The sequence below is a fragment of the Lithobates pipiens genome, unplaced genomic scaffold, assembly GCF_037356315.1.
Source record: "Lithobates pipiens isolate NorthernLeopardFrog02 unplaced genomic scaffold, aLitPip1_a1.2 Scaffold_13, whole genome shotgun sequence".
NCBI classification, from domain to species: Eukaryota; Metazoa; Chordata; class Amphibia; order Anura; family Ranidae; genus Lithobates; species Lithobates pipiens.
Genome location: NW_027507718.1, coordinates 41,431,952 through 41,459,562, shown reverse-complemented (window position 1 = coordinate 41,459,562; position 27,611 = coordinate 41,431,952). Strand labels below are relative to the sequence as shown.

The 27,611-nt window shown below is 40.3% G+C and overlaps 1 protein-coding gene across 4 annotated transcripts in view; it reads right to left on the bottom strand.

The window, feature by feature from the left end:
• LOC143974052 (programmed cell death 1 ligand 2-like) overlaps positions 1-25,846 on the bottom strand; it is a 60,285-nt gene extending 34,439 nt beyond the window's left edge. For 2 of the 4 annotated variants that reach the window (XM_077475042.1, XM_077475041.1), the window contains exon 1: positions 517-567. In XM_077475042.1, the coding sequence (XP_077331168.1) occupies positions 517-545 (29 nt within the window). In that variant the 5' untranslated portion in view covers positions 546-567. Of the gene's footprint in view, positions 1-516; positions 568-25,708 lie in introns of those variants that run through there. The other 2 variants (XM_077475043.1, XM_077475040.1) reach the window with 2 other exon arrangements.
• Positions 25,847-27,611: the final 1,765 nt, after the last annotated feature.

Genomic DNA, 27,611 nt, shown 5'->3' with positions numbered 1-27,611 from the left:
ACACAATCGCATTTTCCGACCAAAAGCTCTCATTGGTCTTTTGCTGGCCGAATTTCCGATCATGTGTACGCGGCATAACTTTCTTTGCATTGACAGGGGTTATTCCAGAAAAACAAATATATTTGATTTATTCAAACATTCACTTGTAACCTACTAAATCCATCATGATGTGAAAAAGTTATGCATATGGCTATAAACCCATAAAAAAAAAAAAAGTTTCTAAAAAGATTCAAGAATGGCTGGCAGAATGAAGTAAATATTGGCTAGGTAAAATTGACATTCCACTATATGCCACTGCTTGATAACCGCCGCCCCCCCCCCTATTTATTTTTGTACCCTTACTTTCTTGCAACATCTGAATAAAACTTGTTTCTGCTATGTAACAAATTTCAGTACATTCACTATCATTCACTTAGCTAGGTGAACAGCCTTGACTCCTTTAAGAAATCAACTGACATTATACAGCATGTTCTGTTTCATAAATATACAACACTGAAGAATAGTTAAAATTTTTACCTGGTACTATTCAGCCCTATGTAAAGCATATTTTGGAGGCAGCACCTTTGGCTCTCTGCAGTCTTAAAGCAATTGTCCACCCATGGTTTTATCATATATTCTGCAACTTATTTTACCTTAGCATATGAATAATCGTTTTGATCAAAGGTTAACACTAAAGTTTCAGCACAAGTACAAAACTCCCACGTGTTAGGTAAAAAATAAGTAATAGTTTCCATATCAGTTTGCAAACTAGTAGGAATATGTATGAATCAGCATCCTGGCTTTCCTAACCTATACTTTTTCTTGAATATTTATACTTGTTTAAAAAAAGAATATTGTTTAGAAAAAGGAAAATGCATACTAAAATGTCATATTATGAAGATACAAATTATATGTTCATTTAAAGTGGAAGTAAACCCATGGATTTAAACAGTTAAAAAAAAGGCATGCCGGGAATGCTAACTGCACATTGGCTGTGCTCTCAGCCAAACTATCAAACCATCCAATGGCTGGTGTCATAACGAATCACATGTGCAGCACCATAGCAGTTGAAGATTAAACAGAGGAAAAGGTGGCAGCTTCCTTGGCTGAAAACAATAGGGGAGTTTACTTCCACTTTAATAATATTCACTCATAATAACAGGAAAATACTGGGAACTTGATTACTGGAAAAAGGAGCAATCTAATATTTCTACCCAGAGTTAAGACATTAGAGGTTTGTATTTAGTGATGGAGCTTCAAAAAGTATCCTTTACAGTGGAGCTGTGCCTGCACTGCAAGGGGCAATTGCTCCTTTAAGACTAGCAAAACAAAAGAAGATTTACTTACCTGATCCTGCGCTTTTTCCTGCAGCTAGACCAGTCCCTGCAGCCTCTTCCCCATGCTCCAAAGGTCTAGGGTTCTGATGTTATCAAGACCAAAGGGGGGTCTATATCTCTGCACTGGACATGATAATGCCAAGGGACAGTCCATCACTTTAGCCTGAGGGAGCACCATCTGCTTGGGGAGCAGAGGGCCAGGTAAGTAAAACTGTTTCTCCTCTCCCCTAGACCAGTGGTTCTCAACCCTGTGCTCAAGTACCCCCAACAGGCCATGTTTTGGGAATTTCCCTTAGATAAAATAGCTGTTCAAAATACTAAGCCATTGACTCTGATTTAAAGCACCTGTGCATGATAAAGGAGAACCTGCAAATATGGCCTGTTGGGGCTACTTGAGGACAGGGTTTAGAACCACTGATCTAGACACAACAAGCTACCAACTCTTGCAGTATGGATACAGCTTGGAGTTGGGCTTTATGGTACACCTGTGCTTAGACTATGGACATTAAATCAAATATATATTCCTAATACACAGTAAAAGAGCATTAAAACAAGCCATCTCTAACCATTCTCTAGGTGCTTTTAATGTGAAGTTATTTCTTCTGAAGATTCTCAAAGATCACAAGAAAGGGCTTATGCACATGAAGAAATTTGGATGCAGAGTACACCTCCAGAATTCAGGATATTTTTCCACTGGGCATTTACAAGTGTTTGCATATAGGGACAGATGTATACTTCTGGACACAAACTGTGTGTATCCAGGGGGACACATCCAAGCCTATAACCACCTTATGCAGGATCTTGCTATCAACAAGATGTGTAAAAAGTGGTTCAAACTGCAAGTTATGTCAGTATGAACTTAAAAGTGTACATTCTGCGCCTGCATATTACATATTGTCGATGTTTACATCTTCCCTGTGTAATCAATAGCAGTGGTTCAGGCACAGAATGGCCTTGGCTTTTGGCCACCACCTACAGACTAGCAACACTGATTCTAAAGTCTCCTACTGAACATCTGATGTACATTGTTCCTCATTGGAAATATCAACTGGGGGTACAAAGTCAATGTCAAAAGCAATGTGTTACAGTCATTTTGTATTTATAATAGTGCTGCGTACTATTTCAAAATGTAGATTTCTCTGAATGCCGTGCCCATTTATTCCTCTTCTCCTAACACAATCCAGAAAGGTGACTATGTAAAGCCAATGTAGACTAGGATTTAAACAAATCTTTTCACCATTCCAATAATTCATAAGAGAATGCGAGCCATGCCAATAAAAGAAAATATGCCCATGACATAATATATTTTACCTTCCAGAAGACCATGTTATTGTATTTTTCTTAGTGACATAAAGAATAGGATATATTACATAGACGTGTTTTGTTTTGTTTACACAAAGTGAAAAATAAAGAAGATTCTAATTACTGTATTTATCGGCGTATAACACGTACTTTTTCCCCCTGAAAATAGGGGGGGAAATTGCGGGTGCGTGTTATATGCTGACAGCATACCTCGTAGGGGAAGGAGGGGGCAAGTGCTGCCGGAATTCACAGAGCCGTCATCTCCTCTCCACTCGGCTCTCTGCTCGGCTCTGACTTGGCTCTAACTCGGCTCTCATATCACACACACAGTCCTGCCTCCGCCACCGGCATTGGACCAGTATTCGGTCTATCACAGGAGCTAGTCCAATGCCGATGGCGGAGGCAGGACTGTGTATGTCACTGCCGACTGAGAGCAGAGTAAACAGGAGATGACGGCTCGTTGATTTCCTACAAGAGATGATGAGAGATGGTGAGCTGCATTGATGGGGGGAGATGGGCGCAGATCAGCGCATATCAGACTGCAGATGGGCACGGATCAGGCTGCAGATGAGCACAGATCAGACTGCACTGAAGCTGCAGATGGGCACAGATCAGGCTGCATTGAAGCTGCAGATGGGCACAGATCAGGCTGCACTGAAGCTGCAGATGGGCACAGATCAGGCTGCATTGAAGCTGCAGATGGGTACGGATCAGGCTGCACTGAAGCTGCAGATGGGCACTAATTAGGCTGCATTTATGCTCACTGACCATTATTTTGCTTCAAAGTGGTTTATTAAAAAAAACGTTTTTTTTTTCCTGAAACTTCCCTCTTAAATTGGGGTGCATGTTATACCCCTGTGCGTGTTATAAGCTGATAAATATGGTAATTTACCCAGCCAGCACTAGTATTTTGTCTCCAATTAAAAGAACATATTTGCTTTAGTTGGCATAGTATGCAAGTGAAGCTCTAGCAAGGTATAACCTGGAAAGAAAAGAAAGGGAGTAGTCAAATACATCAAGGGTGTGAAATATGCAAACAATTCTCTGAACAACAGCAGTCTTATTCAACCAATTAGAATAAATTTGGTTCCAATCTCATGTCAACAAAGCAGATGCTGATTGGTTGATGAGTTATTAAAATTACCAATTGAATAATAATTTCTTACTGAAGGCTATTAGAACCATTATCAAACACTTACAAAAACAGGTTCTTCAAGTACACTGCTTGCATTTAAAAATATGTTTAATAATGTATTATTGACTACAGAGCTGCAATAATTTGTCTTTTTATCTGCCTGGGCTTCAGCTTAAAAAAAAGTAATTTCTCTCAAAAGTGCTAGTACTGAACTATGGAATAAGGAATAATTTTTGCAGGCCGCAAATGAAAATGCTGCACATTTCCCACTCCTTTTTACCACCTACACTTTTGAAGGTGAAATAAAAGAAACAGTTTCAAGTTTATTCATTCCTTCAAGACAAAGAACATTGAATATCTTTGTGCACTTTCAGTTTTGCCTCAGAGGTCTATCTGTATGGAAACAGTATTCAAGTTCTCAAAAAACTATTAAGCTAAAACTTTTTCATCTGCGTTGTAAGTGAAGACATTGTCCAGGGAGCAGAATAAGGTCTGTAAATTGGGTTGCTTCCTTAAAATCACATCTAGAGGTGGACATGCATGGCTTGACCTCTTTCATTAAGCCATCTGGAGAGATAATCAATCAATTTCTCTATCCATGCTAAACAGCATGGATGGAGGAATCTCCATTGCGAGCTACTGTATCGGGCAGTTGCATCACCTGTGGCTTTCTGAACTTTCCACTTGTTGAGCGTGGGGTGACTGCAGAGCCAACCATGGCTTGAATTTTGTCAGATTCAACCTAAAGTGGTACTAAAGGCAGAACATTTAAAAAAAAAATGTCTCAGTGGTAGTATTGCCCCCTCAGCTACCTATCTACTATCTAGCTACCGCTCCTTCTGATATCAGCCAAATCCGTGAGGGGGGAGGCAGGAGCAATGCAGAGCCACGCTGTCTGTGTCTATGGACAAACACAGCCCAGCTATAGGGTGTTAGCCCCCTTAGCAAATAGTTTTCTATGGGGGCAGACACAGAAGAGATGGAGCTAACAGAGCCAGCGGGGGGACCCCAGAAGAGGAGGATTGGGTCACTCTGTGCAATAATTTTCACAAAACAAGTATCTATAACATAGCTGTTAGTTTAGAAAAAAAAAAAGCCAAGCCTTTACAACCACTTTACCACAGCATGCCTTCCTAATTCATATCTCAGTTTAGAATAGTCTGCAGTTGAGCCAATTCACCCTCAGTGAGTGCACAGTAAAATGTACTTTTTCTTCCTACATAAATATTTTTGAGAAATTATTTTTCTGTACAAAGTTCCTATTTTTTTGTAGATTGTTTACTAAAAAAACAGCATAGTCTGCACTGGGAAAGTACAAGAAACAGTTTTTAGTTGTAAAGAGTTATCAACAGTATAAAAAAGGAACCAAAATAGCAGTCAGCAAATTTGTATACAATCATAGTTATAGTAAAAATATACAGTTATCACTCTAGAGATGTTAATGTCTGTATTACTTTTTTTTTTTTTGTTAGTCTGCCATGGGAATACTCCCAAAAATGAATGAAAATCAACTCCAGATTCACTAGTATTGCCCCTTCTGTAGTCCACTTTGGAACCAACAAATTCTCTATCCCCATCAAGGTAAATCCAAAAGCTTTATGAAAAAATTGTACTTGCAATATCTATCAAAGCAACGCCAGGACAAAGTAGTCTAGCACTGGAGGTGAAAATGCCAAAGGGTGTTCTCTCGCCTCAAGCAGGGGCTCATTAAGAGAAGTGGTGATTGCACTGGTTGGAAAATCTTGGCCAATCATAATTTTCCCCTAATAAGCCAGAGCCATTGGTGTTTAGATTGTGCCCTTCCCAGGGGCGTACTGACAACTGGTGCTTGGTTACTCAGATGAACTGTGACAGGTAGTCAGGTACTCGGGTACTCAGATGGACTGTGACAGGTACTCAGGTACTCAGATGGGCAGTGACGGGTACCCAGGTACCTGTTAGGGTACTCACATGGACTGTGACAGGTAATCAGAGGAACTGCGACAGGTACTCAGATGTGCTGTAACAGGTACTTGAGTACTCAGATGAACTGTGACAGGTACTCGGGTATTCAGATGGACTGTGACAGGTACTCAAATGTGCTGTGACAGGTACTTGGGTACTCATATTGACTGTGACAGGTACTGAGGTACTCAGATGGGCATTGACAGGTACTCAGGTACTCAGATGGACTGTGACAGGTACTCAGATTGGCTGTGACAGGTACTCAGGTACTCAGATGAACTGTGACAGGTACTTCGGTACTCAGATGGACTGTGGCAGGTACTCAGGTGCTTGGGTACTCAGATGAGCTGTGACAGGTACTCAGGTACTCGGTACTCAGATGAACTGTGAAAGGTACTTGGGTACTCAGATGAACTGTGACAGGTACTTGGATACCCAGATGGACTGTGACAGGTACACAGGTACTCAGATGAACTGTGACAGGTAGTCAGGTACTCATATGGACTGTGACAGGTACTCAGGTACTTTGATGGCTGGTGACAGGTATTTTGATGGCTGGTGACAGGTCCTCTTTATTGGAGGGGCAATTAGTGTAGTTGGCGTACACTGTAAGCAGTAATGAGCTGTTAGCACAATCTCCTTCTCACACACGATCGGTGTGAGAGGAGAACCCGGTAACATCTTGTTACCACGGTTTGTTGACATTCTGTGACCGCCTGTGTTTGGACACAGCCAGTCACGTGGTAAAGAGACACTTTACAGGTGCTCTAATCCCTCTCCACTGTATCTAAAAAATAAAAACCCCCAAAATTCTCTTTAGCTATACTTTAATAGGCCAATAATGTATTTTCTTCCTAGTCTGCCAATTGTCTGTCTGTTATGTTTACTTAATAGCTGTAATATTTTCTGGGTCATTGACCTGGCACAAATATTCTAACCAGGAAGTTAGAGAAAAATCAGTAGTCCTTAAGTCTATATTTGTACTAGCATACTGACCGGGTGTGCCTGGTGCACACCCTTATCACTCGGTGGAGACTTGCCAGAGCCCCTCAGTGTAACAAACTGTCACATAATGTCACTGCTTTCAGGGAGAGAGAGGCAGATGTCAAAAGTCAGTAGTGATTTTTGAAGATGGGCAGGACCGAACCGCTATCAAACACCAGCCAATGGGATGGGCTCTGGGTGGGCCACTACATTTATGTGGCTCCACCCCCTCTCTGAAGTAGCTGCTACATTTATGTGGGCCTGCCCACCTCCGACATCACGGCTGAGTTGTGAGTCACAATGTCAATGCCGCAGACATCCCAACCTGTAAAAACTAATTTCTGGGAGGTGGCAAACTAATTTCAGGGAGGTGGCACGGTGACGTGTCGGTGCCCCCCCCCCCCTCAATTAAATGCAGCCTGATCAGTACCAATTCAAGTTTGCCGTTTTTGATATACATTCTGTGTCTCTTACTTTTCTTTTTTACTAGTAAGGCTGCTTTCACACTGAGGCCCTTTACAGGCGCAATAGCGCTAAAAATAATGCCTGTAAAGAGCCTGTCCTGTCTCTCCAGTGTGAAAGCTTGAGTGCTTTCACACTGGAGCTGTGCTCTTGCAGGACGGTAAAAAAAAGTGCTGCAAGTAGCATCTTTGCAGCTCTGTAGGAGATGTGTATACAAGGTCCATAAAGACATAGATGAGCGAGTTTGTGGTGGAGGAACTTGACTGGCCTGCATGGAGTCCTGACCTCAACCTGGTAGAACACCTTTGGGATGAATTAGAGCGGAGACTTTGAGCCAGGCCTTCTTGTCCAACATCAGTGCCGGACCTCACAAATGTGCTTCTGGAAAAATGGTCAAACATTCCCATAAACACGCTCCTAAACCTTGTGGACAGCTTTCCCAGCAGAGTTGAAGATATTATAGCTGCAAAGTGTGAACCAACTCAATATTGAACCCTATGGACTAAGACTGGGATGCCATCAATGTTCATGTGCATGTAAAGGCAGGCATCCCAATACTTTTGACAATACAATGTGTGTATATATATATATATATATATATATATATATATATATATATACACACACACATATACACGTATGTGTACTTGAGCACACGCCTACGATACTGCCTCATAGTATTCAAGCCACACAATTCATAGTTTTTTTTCTATTTCAGCAAACACTTATTTATGCTGCACTTACAAATATATGTGCTGATGAATATGTAGTTTTAGATAACTAACTTAGCTTTTCTATTAAAGGATCTGTTGTTTTTGTAAATGGTACCTGTGTTGAAGTACAGGTTTATCACATAGACCCCAAATACAAGATATTTTTCATGTTTGTCTATATTCTCCACTAGGCATTCTCTGTTACAAGATCATGAACATATAATAACTAGGGATGAGCCGAACACATCCGTTCAGTTCGCAGCAGAACATGCGAACAAGGAAAAAATTTGCTTGAACACGTGAAAACCGTTAAAGTCTATGGGACACAAATGAAAAAAATCAAAACTGCTAATTTTACGGGTTAATATGCAAGTTATTGTCATAAACAGTGTTTGGGGACCTGGGTCCTGCCCCAGGGGACATGCATCAATGCAAAAAAAAGTTTGAAAAACGGCAGTTTTTTCGGAAGCAGTGATTTTAATAATGCTTAAAGTGAAACAATAAAAGTGAAATATTCCTTTAAATTTTGTACCTGGGGGGGTGTCTATAGTATGCCTGTAAAGTGGCACATTTTTCCTGTGTTTAAAACAGTGCCTGCGCAAAATTACATTTATAAAGGAAAAAAAGTCATTCAAAACTACTCGCAGCTATAATGAATTGTCGGGTCCCGGCAATACAGATAAAAGTTATTGAAAAAAAGGGCATGGGATCCACCCCAAAGCACCATGTCCCCATGTTGATGGGGACAAGGGCCTCATCCCCACAACCACCGGTCTGTGGGCAGGGGGATTATCAGATTCTGGAAGCCCCTTTAACAAGGGGACCCCCAGATCCCACCCCCCCATTTGAAATGGTAACGGGTACATTGTACCTGTACCATTTCACAAAAAAGTGTCAAAATTTAAAAAAAAACACAAGACACAGCTTGGGACAAGTCCTTTATTAAAAAAATAAAAATGTCCCACAAAATACATTCATCTTGTTCTCTTGCTCCACCGACGGACCAAAAAAAATAACTAAAAATATCCACCTCCATGGGAGGCAACCATCGTATGACGTTTCAGCACTGATGACAGTTCTTTTTATAACTGAGGGTGGGGCCACAAGGTCATGTACCCGGGTGACCCCGCCCCCCTCTGATGCACTGGACTTCCCAATGGCTTCCCGTGGCACCAGAGGGGGGCGGGGCCACCCCGGTAAGTAAATCCCGCCCGCACCCTTATCCGAGCACGCAACCTGGCAGGGGGGACGAGAGAGCGCCCCCCCCCCCCTCCTGAACAGTACCAGGCCCCATGCCCTCAACATGGGGAGGGTGCTTTGGGGTAGCCCCCCACAGCACCGTGTCCCCATGTTGATGGGGCCCTGGTATGGATATTTGGGGGGACCCCTATGCCATTTTTTTAAAATTTGGTGCGGGGTTCCCCTTAAAATCCATACCAGACCTGAAAAAAAGTGGTCTGGTCTTAAGCCAGCATAATGGTTTGGTCTGAAAGTGATTAACACATGTGCTGTATTTAAAAATGCCTAAATAATGTTAATAATTAATGAATAATTTCACAAAAGTCTCTTAAAAAAGAGAGGCTTTTGCTCACTCTTTTGGTATATGAGGTTAATTAATTAAAAATATTACCTTTATTTTTAGTCAAAAATATTATACCATGTTCCAAAAAGAAATTGTACAAATGCCACTTCCCAAAAATATAACTAGAATTGCAAGGAGGAAAAAGACCATTTCCAAAATGTGTGACTTTAAAGTATCTGTACTAATGGGGAGGCAACAAAATTCAATTAAAAATCCTTTTTATTATACAAATCAATAAAAAGAACTAAGGTCATTCATGGACACTCCTATATAATCACAATTATTACTAGAAAAAAAACCCATAAAAAACAGTGGATAGCTTCCAAAATTTATGCAACGGAATTGATGGAACAGGAGAGCATCTGCTGGCCCTTTAACAATTTTATCCTTGAATTACTTTATCACATTCTGACATCAAATATATTCTTCTTTGGGGAGACCACCTACCTGCAGGTGCAAGGGGTGGAAATGGGAACATTTTGTACCCTATTGTACACCAACCTGTATCTGGGGGTGGCAACGGGCCTTGTTTTCCAATGAGACTGCGTCAATGCACCTTCTGCATGTTCTTCTGTGGCGTGGGTACATCGACAACATGCTTGTCATTTAGACCAACCCTTATGATGAGTTATTGACCTTCATGTCTTTCCTATCTAGGAATGAATTTAATCTGAGGTTTGCGATGTAGGCCAGTAAACAACAGATTTAATTTCTTGATGTATCCATTGTGGTTAATTCTGATGGTTCATTATCCACCACTCTATATCATAAAGAGACTTCGGGTAATATGATATTACATGCCAAAAGTGCTTATCATTCCCCTCTTGTGAGGAGTTTTTCCTGCAGTCAATACCTGAGGGTACGTACAAACTGTGCAAAGTAGACAGACTTTGAAAGAGAAGCGAAAGTACAAAATTGTTTAAAAACCTTATCAAAGGACTAAAAAACAGAGGAGAGAGGAAATCATTTTCTCTTCTAAACCATGCAAGATCACCACGAGGGCGATTACCTGGTTAAGTGCCCATCAAGACCTGTTTCATCAAATACTTGCACGTAATTGGCATTTACTTACTGTAGATGAGACTGTCTCCAAATATGTTCATACCCGTCCCAAAGTTGCATTTCATAACAGTGAATATATTAAGGACAGACTGGTTCACAGTCACTTTGGATCCCTAGATACGATGGAAGAAATGATAGGGAGGGTGGCCATTTTCAGGTGTGGGAGGTACGATTAATGTCCATGGATACAGAAGGCTAACTTTTTACCCTCCAGAGAGGAGGTACATTAAGATCTAAACAAACTCAAAATGTGATACATCTTATAATGTGTATCTGAGGTGCTGTCGGAAAGACTAAAAGAACTTTTAGCTGACAGGTAAAAGATCATCTGTACTATATGGATGCAGGATTATTGCCCTTGCACATTGCCCTTGATGCCACAGTGTTTGTTAGCGGCGCTGTCTGTGTGTAGGGGTGTGGACACATGCGTGGTAGCTGGGATTCCAGTGTTTCCTTGCGTCTGGCAGGACAATTTAGGAGGGAGACGGCAGCCCCGATAGTGCACCACCATACAGACTGCACATGAGACAATGTCATGCTGATATATGTGATAAGCTCATAGGTTATCTGCTGTTTAGCACTATGGATGGCACTATGCATGGTTCTTTTTTGGGGGTGATTTGCATTATGTTATGTATCAGAGGTAGTGTGGGTTCCAGGTGGGGTTTGGTATTTACTTTGGGGATGGTAGTCCTTGGGGGGTTGTATGTATGGTGGTGGCTTAGCAGTGCTGTGGTTTTTAGGTGGTGTGCTTTTGTTTTTAGTGGAATGGGGGGAGGCTTGTCTAATTTGGGTATTAGTAAGTATGGGGGCTATATGGGGGACTTCATGGATTGGATATAGAGGTTGTTGTTAGTGTTCTGAGTGATAGGGGTGGGTGTATGTTTGGGTGGTGTGTGTGTACATTTGTGTGGTGGGGAGGGTGGTGCTGTTGTATGGGGGTTTGGTAATGATAATTTGAAATGGGGTGGGTACTGTGTTGTGGAATGTTTTGATGGGTTGTTTTGAAGTGTCTGTTCTTAGGGTATGCGTGTGGGGAGTGGTATGTGGATTTGGGAGGGTTGGTTGCAGGGTTGGGGGGTTGTTGGATGCATTTTGATGTATGTCATCTGTGTGTGTTTATGACTGTAAATAGGTATTGGCAAACCCTGTCCTCTGTTGCAGGTAATATTGGCTGTTTTGCAGGTGGATACTTGAGGTATTTCATGCATGCAGTTGCGATGGATTGGTTGGTTGTTGCCTCTGTCTCCCCTCTGGGTGGTCAAGTGTCTGTGACGCCACCTCCTGCATACTTGGTGGGGATTGGAGGATATGCCTTCCAGGTAGCGTCCCTTTGGAGTACAGCGGTTCATGCAAACCTGGCCTACAGTGTCATTGTAGTTAGCCTATGGTTACATAGATGCAAATATGTTCTTTTTGTGTATTTAACCACTTGCCTGATGGGCATATTTACCCCCTTCCTGCCCAGGCCAATTTTCAGTTTCCCATGCTGTCACACTTTGAATGAAAATTGCATGGTTATGCAACAATGTACCCATATGACATTTTTATCTTTTTTTTCACACAAATAGAGCGTTTTTTTGGTGGTATTTATTCACCACTAAAACCTTTTTCATAGTATGTTATAAAATTTTGAAAACAGGTATTTTTTCTCCTTCACTGATGTGTGCTAATTAAGCTGCACTGATGGGTGGCACTAATGGGCACTGATAGGCAGCACTGATAGGTGACACTGATGATAAGGCACTGATTGGCAGCACTTATGAGCACTGATTGGCAGCACTGGTGGGCACTGATTGGCAGCACTGGTGGGCACTGTTGGGACTGCACTGATAATCAGGACACAGATAATACATGCTGGGATCCCTCTCAGGCTGGATGCCTGTCGCAGTCTGACTCCTGGAACCATGGCAGGATCAGCACACCGACCTCTGGAGCTGTGGCAGGATCAACACACCAACCTCTGGAACTGTGGTTAGATGGATCCCCTCTCTGAGGAACAGTAGCCCCTCAAATCAGGTCTGTATCTCTCTCACTCCCTCATCGACTGACTTTTACCTCAGGACACAAAATGGAGTCTTTTACTTTCCTGTCAGCAAAGCCTGCTGGGATTTATATTTCTTCCTGTATACCAGTCTATGGGGCCGTTTTGTGTGGGAACTGCATGTCCCAGAATCCATTGCAGCTCTCCCTGCAGTTCAGTACAGTCTCTCCCATTGGCTGTTGTAACTGTGCCGTTAATTGGTTTTCTTCTTCCAGCCAATAGGGGAACAAGAGAGGCTGCTGAATGCTCAGCTCTGTGTGTGTGTCAGCTCACATTACATTACTCAGTCAGTGAAAACAGGAAGGGGGGGTGAAAAAAAACCATGCAGACATGACAGCCAGCTCACTCCCCTCTTTCAGGCTGGAAAGCCTGTTGTGTACATGCAGCCCATCTGTGTTAGTATAATGCCCTGTACACATGGTCGGAAATTCCGACGGAAAAGGTCCAATCAGATTATATTGTCGGAAAATCCGATCGTGTGTGGGCTCTATCGGACTTTTTCTATTGGAACTTCCGACGGAAAAAATTTGAGAGCAGGACCTCAAGTTTTACGAAAACAAAATCCGATCTGACTTTTTCCGATTGTTTGTAGAGAATTCCGATCGGACAAAGTGCCATGCATGCTCAGATCAAATTACGAGACCAAAGCTATTGGCTACTAGCCGCAACATAGTCCTGTCGCAACAAACGAACGTCATCATGTTCAGAACGATCGGATTTTCCGACAACTTTCTCCGACCGTGTGTATGCAACACCAGTTTCGGACAATATCCATCTGAAAAAATCAGATGGATTTTATTGTCGGAATGTCCGACCTTGTGTATGGGGGCTAAGTCTTACAATACCCACTACACAAATAATACATAATTTCAGTCTAGTAGTTTACATTTTGAAAAAGCGTTAAGGGGATTGTAACATTAACCTTTTTAAAAGCAGGGAAATGTGTATCTGTTCTGAGTAGAAGAGGAATTACATCTGGTAGAATTTAACATTTGCACAGCCAATTTAGAACCTGCCCTAGGCTTCATTTAAACTAATGTGCATGATAATGTGGGTTTATTTGCATGTTGGGATAAGGCAGTCTACTCACATCGAATAAGCCCTTAATAAGCCTAAATCACACAAAAAACATGCCTGCACTTTGTTTTGGGCAATGCTGCACACCCCATAGTGCCTTCACATCTGCTTGTTGGGGTGTGCTTATTAAAGCTGATCTCTGGGATAAGCAAAAGTTGTCAAAATACAAGAGACATATACGTAGACTTAGTTGATCTAAGTGCCCTTTTTGTATTTCCTCCAGATCTGTGCAGTAATACAGTGTGAAGCTTTGCTTATGTGCAGGAGCTTTCATGTAATAAAGACCGGTACCTCATGTGCACTCTCATCATGTAGGACCAGGGTCTCCAAACTTTCTAAATAAAAGGGGAAATTTATTGTCCTTCAGACTTTAGATGGGCCAGGCTGTGGCCAGCAGGAGTGGAACTTTTCCTGGCATCAGTGGGTGTAAACCACCACATTTGGTATAAGGTGAGGAATCATGCTCCATTGTTGGTATCATTGGGAGGAAGAGTCCCACATCGCTGGTGTCAGTAGAAAGAATAGTGCCACATCGTTGGTATAGTTTGTAGGAATAGTGCCCAATTGTTGGTGTCAGTGAGAGAAATGGTGACTGTTTTGATGTCAGTTGGCAGAATAGTGTCTCATATCAGTTAAAGGTAGGCAAAGGGCCGCATGTAGCCCACGGGCCACAGTTTTGAGACCACTGATGTAGGGTGATGGGTCTTGCCTCTAACACTTCCTGCAGTTTTTGGCAGGCTGCTGTAATAAGTGGGGCTTGCAGGGTCAATCTAACATCTCTGCTCTCTGCACAGGTTACGTGCAAGAGAGTTACAATATCACTGCTAAATTTACAAGGTAAAAACTAGGTTTCAAAAGCATTTGTTGCAGACAAAGTGGATTTATATACTTTCAGATATTGAGGAATATATTCAAAAAATGAAAATTTTGTTCCCAGGAGTTCAGCTTTAAGGGAAGGCATGTTGTATTATAGCATATGTGTGATGGAGTACCATGGCAACGCACTGCAGCATACATGCTTGATAATAAATACACAGCTATTAACTTTGCAAGGGAATTTTCCATAGCTTAGTGAATCTGCTAAAATTTTACTTAGCAATTAATACCCATTCAGGTTCTTTGTTAGCGCATGGTTGGATGATGGACATCATCAGAGCTTCACCTCTTTCACTAAGCTCTGGGGAAAATTCTCTTGCAAAGTGATCAAGGAAAAGCTTGTATCACTACTCAAAGCCAAGGCTCGAGTGTTTCCCCGCCAGTACTCAGAAGATGGAAGCAGGCATCTGGTTCAATAATCCAAGTGTCTCACGGTATTGTGCATAAGACACCGCTCAAACCGATCTGGTGCTTGCAAAATATGTGGCCTCAACCAGCACTGCTCCAGCCACTATCTCTCTTTGAAAGTGGTCTATTTACCTTTAGAAAAATCAACCCCTTTATCCCATCTTGAGTTTGGGCTGCCAGTCCTTCAGTGGTCAACGCCCAAGTGATCAGATTACCAGTGAGTGAAAAAAATCATAGAGCTTAGTGGTCATGAGTTATAACAATGGGAAGTTATTGGCTTGGGGAGCAAAGTGCGCTGGTTGCTTATATTTACACATTAAGTGCTCTAGATCAGATTGAATGAAATCTAAAGATCTTTGCAACTTGTAGTTCTTCTTAAAATTCAGCTTATCCACAAGAAAATCATAGGGGCCAATTTTAACAAGTAAAAACAAATGTTATTTAAATGAATGGTAATAGTTTTAGCATCAGCGACAAAGACTATTTCCTGCTACTTTTATTGTTTCTCTATACGTTGGCTTTAAAGGGGTTGTAAAGTTAATTTTTTTTATAATAACAAACATGTTATACTTACCTCCACTGTGCAGCTCGTTTTGCACAGAGTGGCCCCGAACCTGCTCTTCTGGGGTCCCTTGACGGCTGTCTCGGCTTTCTCCCACAAGTACTTCTCACGTTCATGCGAGCTCCCTCACATGGTGAGAAGCACTTGCGGGCACCCTCCCGTGATACAGCCGGCGGCTATAGCAGCTCGCTGTATCACTCGGCCCGCCCCCCGGCGACCCGCGTCATTGGATGTGAGTGACAGCAGCGCAAGCCAATGGCTGCGCTGCTTTCAATCCATCCACTCTAGCCAATCAGCGGCCAGGCTGAGCGGCAAAGAGAACATCGGGGGTGAGCACAGAACTTTGGAGGGGTCAGGTAAGTAAAACGGGGGGGGGGGGGGCTGGGGGCGCCAGCGCTGTCAGATGTTTTTTCACCTGCATTAAGGTGCAAAAATATTTACCTTTACAACCCCTTTAAATAACTACTGAAGAGGTGTGTAAAGCCCCATACACACTATCAGATTATCTGCTGAGTTTTTCCTTCAGATTTACCAAAACCATATAATATGAGGACAAACCTTAGGAGTTTCAATGTGTATGCAATCAGGCAGGCCCTTCTACTACATGGTTTTGGTAAATCTAAAGGAAAAACTCAGCAGATAATCTGATAGTGTGTATGGGGCTTTATGCTATAATCATTGCATAGTGGAATACTGAAAGACACATTGTTGTCTACTGAGTACTGTTGCCATGGTTGTATGAGAAATGTTTTTAAAACAACATTAAACAGCATGGTGTAATGTGTACCAGTTATATGTATGTCAAATTCTTTTAGTTGAATGCTAAATTTTACATTTGACTGTAATAATCTAGGCCACATTTTGATCTGTAGCTATTTTGGTTTGTCCTTTGTTCCTTCTTAATCATGTTCATTCACCACTCCTCATTCGATCAGTGTGCTGCAGCTTTCATTTTTCCATATCTGAAATACTGTCTTTCTGCATGCTCCTTATTATCCATGCTACAGCAGATGAAGCTTAGATCTACAGCATATGACAGGCGGGAAAATATTTTACTAATAAGTATTACAGGCTTTAAAATATTATACTTATAATTATGATATTTTTTAGTATGTAATATTTATAAGTAAAACTGTTTGTGGCAACTGAAAATAGAAAAATGATGTTTTGCTTAGTCAGGAAACTTGATCACTGAGCTGCAACCTGTCATAAACAAAATACGGGGACTCCCATTGCTGACCAAGAGTTAGGTTCAGTGACTCAAAGTACAGAATTAGGAAGGTGTCAGACAGGCATTTTCAAAAAAAAGGGTCAGCATTTATTTTAGGAGCAGTGTACTTTACTTATGGCAGTTCACAGAATAAGCAAAATGCAAAGGTTGTGCTAAGTGCTGTGCCATGGGCTTTTTTTGCTGATTGTGTATAAAACAGATATAAAATACATATTTATACTTATAATGACTTCCTCAAATTCTAATCTAATGCTGAATTGATCGTTTTATTAACTGGAATAGTTTTATTAACTGTTACCCTGTAACTAAAATACTTGTGTTCATTACTTCTGCACATTCTGTTTTGGGGACATGTACAAATAGAATCGTATCTCTGGAATGTATTTTGTTACAAAGCAAAAAAACATACCATGTATGCCAGTGTATAAATTCGAACAGGCATATAAGACGATCCCCTAATCTTACAGTTTTTTAACCGTTTTTCTTCCCTGTACTTACCGTATAAGACGACCCCCCTTCTGAGGCTTCCGACGCTTGATAGTTCTTCCTTCTTGCTGGAGCTGAAGCTGGCGCCATATCCTTCTTCCTGCTTTCGCTGGAGTCAATCATGGCGAGCGATTTTATTCTATTAATGATTACAAAGCCTGCTTGGATTGGCAGAGGCTGAACATCATCAGCCCGCGTCTCTCTGACTCTCAAAGTCAATCAGCCTGCTCGGATTAGCAGAGGTTGTTACTCCAATCCGAGCAGGCTCTGTATTCATTTGAATACATCGCTCACCGGGATTGGCTCAGCGGTACATACTGTATGTAGCTGAAGCTACATACAGTATTACCGAACACTCAGCAGGCATCCGAGGGGCTGACCCGGCGTATAAGACGACCCCTGCTTTTTGGGCAGTTTTTTTAAGTGTAAAAGGTCATCTTATACGCCGGAAAATATGTTAATAATTAAAAAAAAAAACTATATATACAGAACTGTTAAAAATAAATACCATTATATTGCTAACAAAAAAAATGTATTGCACTGTGAATATAATCAAATATGTATTCAAATAATAAAAATCATGTAGTGTTCGTACACTGATGAGAATAAAGTGCTATAAGTGCAAAAAAGAAAATTCATCCACATATACAAGTAAAGCTGTAAACATGTGCATTCATAAATTATATTATTCAATAAAGTGCCAAGTAAGGTATACAGATTGGAGATTTTCAATTTAAGTGCCAATTATTCTGTGCAAAGCATAAAAAAACTCAAATAATGTTCATTCAAAATGACAAATCTTCAAATGTGGCATAAAATTGGTAAATGATATAGACAAAGGAATTCCAAATACTGGTGGTGACACAGGTCCTTCACACGTGCTGAACCACAGTCCAAAAGTGCTCCATAATGAATGGATGCTTACCAGATGAGGAGACCCCAAATGAGCTCTAGCCATGCATAAGTGGGCAACACCCTCCACTGTGGGTATGCAGTTAACACTCCCTTCACAGGACCCATATATTAAATGTGTCATCAAAAAGATCACCCATTATATTACTGTCCAACTATTTTGCAGCTGGCATTGTGTATGTATATTGACCTATTAGTTGTTACCTATTTTGTTCAGCGGTTATATAAACTGACCATTTTCTTTTTTTTCCCCTGTACTAACGGATATGTATGACATGTACTTAATGCAAACAAAGTCTATTTTTATGGCTCTTATGACCACGCTATTGTTTTATTTTGTAAAAATCGAATAAACTTAGATTAAACTAAAAATAAATACCATGAGGTGATGGTGCTAAACTGAATTGTAATTTAAATTATTATTATTCTTTTCTTACTAAGCTATCTGAAAAATGTATACATACACCATTCATGAGAGCAGGGGAATTCATGAGAATGTACAACTAGGAAGAAACCTGATTTAAATTAAATGTGTTTGTCTTACTTAAGTGTTCAACCTTTCAACCTTGTTATCATTTTCAGTAATTTAATGATCTCATGAAAAAATCTGAAAGCACATTTATCAATCATACCAGATCATATTTGGGCAACAAAAACATGCGAATCTGTCAACTGTGCCTCTGAGCTATTTACTTCTACAGCATAGCACTAACACAGTAAATGTATACATTTGCTGGCTCTCCTAGATTTGAAAAATATTCCCTGAAACAGATAACGAATTAAATTAAAAGTGATTTATGCATTATTGTACAGGGATGAAAGAAATAATAAAAAATAGTCACCTAAACAATCATCTTACATTTGCTAAGTCAGTCAGCAAATGGATATCTCAAGTAGAAGTTAATAAAACATTCTTGGCAGGGATAGACAAATACTAAATAGGATCATAGCAAATTAAACAAAACCAGAATTTGTAGTTCAACCTTATATTTATTCACTTTTATAACAAAAATAGACATGCAGATAGAACATTATTTGGTACTTGTTATATAGTATGTTGAATGTTCAATAGCATACTGTATCTTGTACAAGAATTCCTTCAAAGGCGGTAAGTGTTGACGTCACTTTAGCCTTGTCTGGAAGGGAGTTTACAAAAGATGTGGTGGGCCAGTTAATTAGACCAGTGGTCATCAACCCTGTCTTCGGGGCCCACTAACAGGCCAGGTTTTATGTATTACCTTGGGGAGATGCAGACTAGAATACTGCAATCACTGAGCAGCAAATGATATCACCTGTGATGTATTTCACTTATCTTGCAAACCTGGGCTGTTAGTGGGCCCTGAGGACAGGGTTGATGACCACTGAATTAGACCATCTATAAAATCTGTGGTATATTGAGTGTCTTGACTTGCGCCAACTGTTGATGGGATATTTTAGTCCATACCTTAACCTTAAGGCCGGGTTCACACTGTAACCCACTGCGGATTGCACAGGAGCGCTCTGCATCCCTGTTCCCCGTCTCAGGTACGAATCGGGGCCGATTCTATTACTGAAACGGAGACACATGTTTCTGTGCAGTGCAGCCACAACGGATCAGGAAACCAGTCGCATTCTCCAGCTATGCAAATTGAATGCGGGGAAACCTGTATCTAATTCGCATAGGTGTGAACCCGGCCTAAATGTTTGCATTGCTGGGGGAATGCTGGATTGTCAAAGAATGGCATCATAGGGCCATGTAAGAAGAAATGGGCAGACGAGAAGTGTATTTCCAGGCCGCAAACAGTTGTTTCTTATAGGTTGGAAGAGAGGGCATATTTCACTTTTGGATCTATCCATGGTGGGACTCCTAGGTCAATATAGTTGAGACGTTGTTCGATGGTGGCTACCCAAAGCTTAGTATCTTGGTGGTGTATCCAATCTTATACACTAATGCAGGTGTCTCAAACTGGCAGCCCTCCAGCTGTTGCAAGACTACAAGTCCCATCATGCCTCTGCCTGTGGGGGTCATGCTTATAACTGTCAGCCTTGCAATGCCTCATGGATTTTTAGTTTTGCAACAGCTGAAGGGCCGCCAGCTTGAGACTCTATGTAAAAAATATATGGAAAAAAACACACTGTCTTAAACAAATAATGATAGCTGCCAGCACATCAGATAATCTGTAGATAAGTGAATGAATAAAGTAATATAGTCCAGCGCTGATGAAAATCCCCCAGAGCACTGATGAAATCCCCCAGAGGATGCCTTATTAGGACGAAACGTTGGGACGGGCTCTGCTGATGCCACAGCATTACTTGGTTTTATCCATATGCTTTTAATGTCTTCTCATATGTGAGTGACCATTTTATCATTTTTTTCAATAAATGTTTTACATTTAAAAGGGAATCACGCTATGTGGCCCCATTTTTTTCCTTTTGCCATATGTCATATTGAGAGGAACCGCTTATGAATTTCGGTCATTATACCTATGGTGGATCCCTACCAGATTGGTCTATATTGGAAGTCATGGTTGTTGTACCTTTCCTTGTGTGTGTTACACCAAAAGCTTGGTTGACCCATCAGGCATACGCCTAGCTGGGTTCAACCTGTCTGGTAAGCCTCTTTCCTACAGTGGTGGATTATCTACAGACAACCATTTCACTCAGATTCACAGTCACATTATTCTTTGCCATATTATATAGACTATATGCCCTTTATATGCACTAACACTGTTGGTGTGCTTACATTTTTCATTATTGTTGGGCAATCTTAATTTGTCATGTATTTATCTGCACATTTGTATATTGTATAAATTTTTTGGGAAATAATCTCATTGTTTATTTCATTTTTCATCAGCGCTGCACTATATTACTTTATTCGCCAGTTTGAGACCCCTGTTTTAATGAGTACTGATGCCCTATAGTATAAAGAAGTGGTCTTCAAACTGTGGCCCGCAGGCCCAATGGGGCCCTTGCTACCCTGTACCCAGCCTTTGGGACACCATTCCACCTATTGACACCAACAGTGGGGCATAGTTTTTTGCCACTGAAACCAAAGATGGGCCACTATTTTTCCCACTGATACTAATGGTGGGGCACTTTTCTTCCTTCTACTGACCACAGGCAATACATAATTTTTTTATTCCCAATGACCACGAAAGTCTGAGGCATACTTTAATCACACTGATGCTGGGACATTTTCTACCCCCACTTGCCACAATCTGTCCCCCCTAAAGACTAAAGGACAGTAAACTGGCCCTTCATTTAGAAAGTGTGTAGAGACCTGGTATAGAGCAATGTTTGGAGTGCCTTCTACTCCTCTAAGTTTATGGAGAGAAAATATTTTATGATGTAGTCTTGGAAGACTTGACCCCTAGATAATTTTTGTATAGTTATGTTGCAATTTTTGAAGGAACAAACAGGGAATTATAATAGGGAGAGTTTGAAATAAGTTCCTAGGGCTGATGTCCATTTTTAGGATTTTGATTTTACAGAACCAAGAGAACCTTTTATGATCTTAGGTTTGAAAGTCTGTTACTGTTCTCTGAATTAATGGTTGGTAGTTCAATATGAACAACTGGGACAAACCAGAAGGGATTTGACTCCCACGGTATTTTAGTGATTGAGAGCATAGTTTGAAGGGAATATTGGTTTGAACGCTACAATTTTTCAAATGAGCAGAATAGATTCAGCACATCTAAAACAAAGTGTCCACTTTCAGTTTTTTTCCCTTTAAACCAGCATGTTGAATGAAAAAAAAACTGACTGTTCTCTGGATCAACACAAGTGATGCTGATCCAGAGAACTCTCCTGCAGTGTCTATGAATTCTGATGGGGGAACTCCCCCCAGAATAAACAGATTAGCACTTGCAGCCATTGAATCCTGGTTTTCCAGTCTTCAGACTTGCTTCTGTTGAACAGCCAGTGGTACACACAGACCAAAAGTAGGTTGGGTCCTGCTGAATACCCTGCTTAAGGCCCAATCTTATAAAAACCTATGTGTGACACCTATTTTTCACCAAAGAATGCCTTCAACCTACTATGCCTGTTTCTAGACGTCCATCTCCAGCCACAACTTTTCATTTAGCTTTGGATAGAGAAGAAAAGTTTTTATAGCTTTCAGTATCACCATTAGGGATGGGCTTGATGTTGGAGTCGAACATAAGTTCGACTCCAACATCGTTTTTTTCCAAATATTATGTGACGTTCGCGGCAAATTCGACCACCGTGGAATGCCCCATAATGCACAGAGATCGCAGTGCATTGACATCTGATGAATGGCCAAAGCATACACCTGACCTGCATGCTTTGGCCAATCACAGCATGCTCTGCTGTAAGAGCAATGATTGGCCAAAGCCAGAGTGCCTTTAACCAATTGAAGGAACCGAAAAAACTCCGGAATTGCGGCACTCCGCATCAGGTAAAATAAGTTGTGCCTTTATTATTTCCACCAAAAAACCTTCACATCATACGAGTTACAGCAGCAAAGGGAATATAGAACAGGGAATGCTGTTCTATATTCCCTTTGCTGCTGTAACTCGTATGATGTGAAGGTTTTTTGGTGGAAATAATAAAGGCACAACTTATTTGACCTGATCCGGAGTGCGGCTATCCAGAGTTTTTTCGGTTCCTTCATTTGGCTAGTGCAATCAGCCTGCACCTGGGACCCCTATCTGTTTGGAGTGGCCAGTTTCTTGGTGGATCAGCCTGGAGCAGTGGATTTCTCTTTTTATTGCCTTTAACCAATCATGGCTCAGGGGGCTAAGTCCATGCCCCACGCTATATACTGATAGGCCGCTTGCACAACAGCCGTATATAGTGTTATCTTGATCATTGAGAGAACATTAGCTAGAGGCAGGTTAGTTAGTGGCATGCAAACAGTTTAGTGTACTCACTTTTGTGAGATACTGTGTATAATACACACACATACACACACACACACACGTTTACACACACACACACACACACACACAGTCTAATATATATTTTATATATACACACACACATATATATACACACACACACACACAGTGCAGCCAGTGTGGAATATATACAGTATCTCACAAAAGTGAGTACACCCCTCACATTTTTGTAAATATTTTATTATATCTTTTAATGTGACAACACAGAAGAAATGACACTTTGCTAAAACATAAAGTAGTGAGTGTACAGCTTGTATAACAGTGTAAATTTGCTGTCCCCTCAAAATAATTCAACACACAGCCATTAATGTCTAAACCGCTGGTAACAACCCCTGTTACACCCCTAAGTGAAAATGTGCAAATTGGGCCCAATTGGAAAATAATGGTGGCCACACAAAATATAGACACTTTTGGGCCCAATTTGGACATTTTCATTTAAGGGTGTATTCACTTTTGTTGCCAGTGGTTTAGACATTATTGGCTGTGTGTTGAGTTATTTTGAGGGGACAGCAAATTTACACTGTTATACAAGCTGTACACTCACTACGTTACATTGTAGCAAAGTGTAATTTCTTCAGTGTTGTCACATGAAAACATAGAAAAGATGAAAAGATTTACATAAATCTGAGGGGTGTACTCACTTTTGTGAGATACTATACTAGGTAACAGCTTCCTAAGGTAGTACATGCAAAAGAGTAGGCGTTAGGAGAGCCAATGGGGGACTTGAGAGGAGGACTCTCTATGCAAAACCATTGCACAAAACAGGTATAAATGACATGTTTATTATTTAAAAAAACTTTACAATACCTTTAAAAAAAAATAAACTCGGGATAGACTTTAAACATAAAAGAATCTATAACTGTGTGGACATCTCATGGAAGTCATTTTATCTGATCATAGTCCCACATGGCCACTATATCATATAGTGGCAAAGACATATGCGGACATTTCATAGAACAATATACACGTTATTACTTTATAGCGTAAGCCCTATTGCCCCATATTGCAGAATGATAATACATTTAACAGTGGTTTCATGAACTTCAAAATGAAGTTAAATGTCTTTACTCTGGAACAAAGATTGCACAGTAAAAGTCTAACTTCTTCATCTGAATATAAGCTATTTGCACTAAATGAAAAGTGTATCACTACTCCGTAATTGATCCTTGGTATTAAAATGATATCAGGTGTTTCCATTATATCGTCCACTTAATATTATGCTATGCATTTATTTATTTATTCCTCCTATTAATATACCGTAGTACTGACATATTAAATCATTTTAGAGAGTGCATACAATTATTTGTATTGTTCCCAGTCCTATAAGGGGTCTTACAATGTGATGTTTCTTTCACACTCATACACAAACTAAGGTTAAATTGGAAGGAAGCCAATAAACCCACCACTATGTATTTGGATTGTTAGGGAACAGGAGCTCTGTGAGAACAACAAAAGTCCAGGCAGATAGTGTACCATGTAGGGCTGCAAGAGCTGCAAGATGAGAGTATAGTAACTTAGCCACTCTGTTTTCCATATGAATTTTGATTTATTTTGCTGCGGAGATTGTTTTTTAGCCAATAAATGGTATCTATTTTGTATATTTGGTATAATTCCAAAACAGTACAGCATTTCATGTAATACTAAAAAAAAAAAAAAAAAAAAAAAAAAAAAAAAAAAGATATATACTATTTAAGTTGCCCTTTAAAAAAACTCTAGCACATTTGTTTCAAAAGAAGACATTAAAATTATTTTAATCAATAACAAAAAAATACATTATTATATTATATACAATATATATATATATTATATTTTTGTCAGTTTTTTCAGCTTATAAACAGTCTACCAAAGGTATCTATTAAAACATAAATAAACACCTAATGAGTCTTAAAAACATGTGTAAAATAATTTAGGAAGGCATATTGTCATTTTCAAGTTAGTGCATAAGTTGCTGCTAAATTTGTATTGGACAGCTAGGCATTGATGACATCTGGTCACATAAGGGTTAATGCCGATAAACCGTGGGACTAGCACAACATGGATTTTTAATTGCCACAGGCAGTGAGATTTGCACTTCTGCTTTTTTTCTTTCCACAGTTTTTTTTGAATAAGCCATAGGTGTATTAAAGGATAAGTTCACCTTTCATAACATTTTTCATGATACATCCTTATTCAGGTTGTAACATGTCACTTAATCAGCAGTCCCCGCACCCCCCCCCCCCCCTTGAGTGGTGGATCCTCTCCTTGCACCTGCTGTCACAATTTAAGCAGAGCGCAGCAGTATCATTCATTCATAAAGCTCTGGAAATAAGAGAACTACAACTACATTCAACCATTGCGGCTGACCGCTTGTAGTTCTCAATAAACTATGCGGGCGCCAGTGAGCGCACTCGTAGTTAATTGATTCTTCCCAGTCTCAGGTAACTGCCTGCCTGTACAGGGTATGGGCAGACCGCTACACTGATAGTCTGCCTGACACTGCACCCCTGAATACTTTACATGCTCCTAATAAAAAATAAATAATAAATGCATTTTTTTTATCTGCAAAAAAAGATGTGCATGTATTATTTATTTTAAAAAAGGTGAACATAGCCTTTAAAAGTTTACATACAGACAGATAAAAAATACATTAAGCTGAAGTTTATAATAAGATAGGCAAAGAATTTTGAGGTTTTTTCTACTATGACATTTATCTAGTGAATTGCAAAGCAACTTACCTTTAAAGCCTGAAGCTTTCAGCCACTTCGCAGACATGATCTAGTGCTACACTGCTTCCTTGCCAGAAACATATAATTATAAATGGGGAAGTCATGTTGCGTAATAAAAATTCACAGGAAACTGTACGTCTCTTGATAGTAAATCATAAGGAACAACAACTTCATTATTGAGACATAATGATAACTGAAGGGTTTTCTTTTATAGGTATTCGATTTTCCCCAATACAAAATGTCTCTCAAAATGTGAGGTAGGTTAATTATTAGTCCAAATGAACCCTTATGATTTATTACTGCAATACAGTCAGGCATATACAGTACAGTAATAGATCTTTTTTTCTTTATTTATTATTTATTATAATCCGTAGCAAGGGTTAAAATATCCTGCACTGGCAGCACATAGGAGAGTCAGACCACTATTCTCACACACAAGCAGTGTCCTGGCTCTCGAGCAATCTGACCTCCCCACCCCCCCCCCCAACACTGTTCCAACCTCAGCTCTGCTAAGGGAACTTTATTTTTATGGAATATCTGAATATTAAAAGGAAATACTGTAACATGTACAAAATATAAGACATATACCGCGTGTCCCAAAAGTAATCTCAGCAGTATTGACACAAGACTCGCTAATGGGATTTTTTAGGGCATAAATTTCAACATGTTATAAAAGTTGATATACTTTATTGACATGTAAGTATAAAACAAGACATTTATAAGGCATAAAAGACAAAAGCGGTTAAAAAAATGTGGTTTGTGAATGTACAGAAATAACCACATTCAAATTGTCAAAGGACTCATATGACAAAGAGAAATCCAACGCGTTTCGAAAAAGTAAAGTTTCTTCTTCAGGTTGGGTTGTTACAGTACAAGGCTTTTCCTGTAAATGCAAACATAACATATGGGAAACGGCATCATTTAAAAGCACAAAGGTTTGTTTGCTGCTGCATGCAACCAGAAGTCCAGCTATCAGGGACACTGAGAACTGCATTGCTCCACCTACACAAGGTTGGAGGGAAGCCCATGTGATCACCACTAGACCTGCATAAGACCAATCTGAGCTTCACAGTCATAGAACTTGCCTCAAAGAGAAGGCAGAGGTGTAGGGGGAGGGGGTAACATCAGATGGCAGTCCTAAGAATAAGTGATTATGGTGGAATAATTGAATCTTTTAAGATAGCTGCTAGACCATGCTCTCCAATAGGGCCAAAACAGATAGGAGTGTGGTCACCTCCCGTAACATGTGATCCACCAATATGGTGCTGTTGCTGTGCGGTCGTCAGATGAGTAATCTCATAGGCACTTTCCATTTAATTCTAAGTTCATGTCAAATAAAATTTTCCATCCTTGCACTGCCCCACACACTGGCACAATTATTTCTATGAGGACCGGTTCATACCACAATTTCTACATTTCCAGATGTGTTTCTGTGTGCACGTTCCAGTATGTTTTTTTCCCTCCTTGTTTTTCCTTCATCTCAATTGAGGAAAATTGAGGACATGTGCATTGTGGTGTATTTTTGATGCGTTTTGACTTATTCCAGATGCGTTCCATACAGAAAAATGCAACATCTACTTCGTTCTACTTTTGTTGACTGCACTGGAACGCATTGCACTGGTGTGAATTATGGCCATTGGAATCCACGTTAAACCTTGTCCTTGTCCATTCTGATGTGGAATAAAAACGAAATAGACTGAATTTGGTGTGAACCAGCCCCAAGAGAGCCAGCCATAAGTCATTCCTGCTCTGTCCATGATGTTGCTCAGCTGAAGCACTCTCCTAAGGTCAGATACAACTTTCAAACTTTTATGCCCTGTACACAAATTCAGATGGAAAAGGTCCAATTGGATTATGTTGTCGGAAAATCCGATTGTGTGTGGGCTCTATTGGACTTTTTCAGTTGGAAATT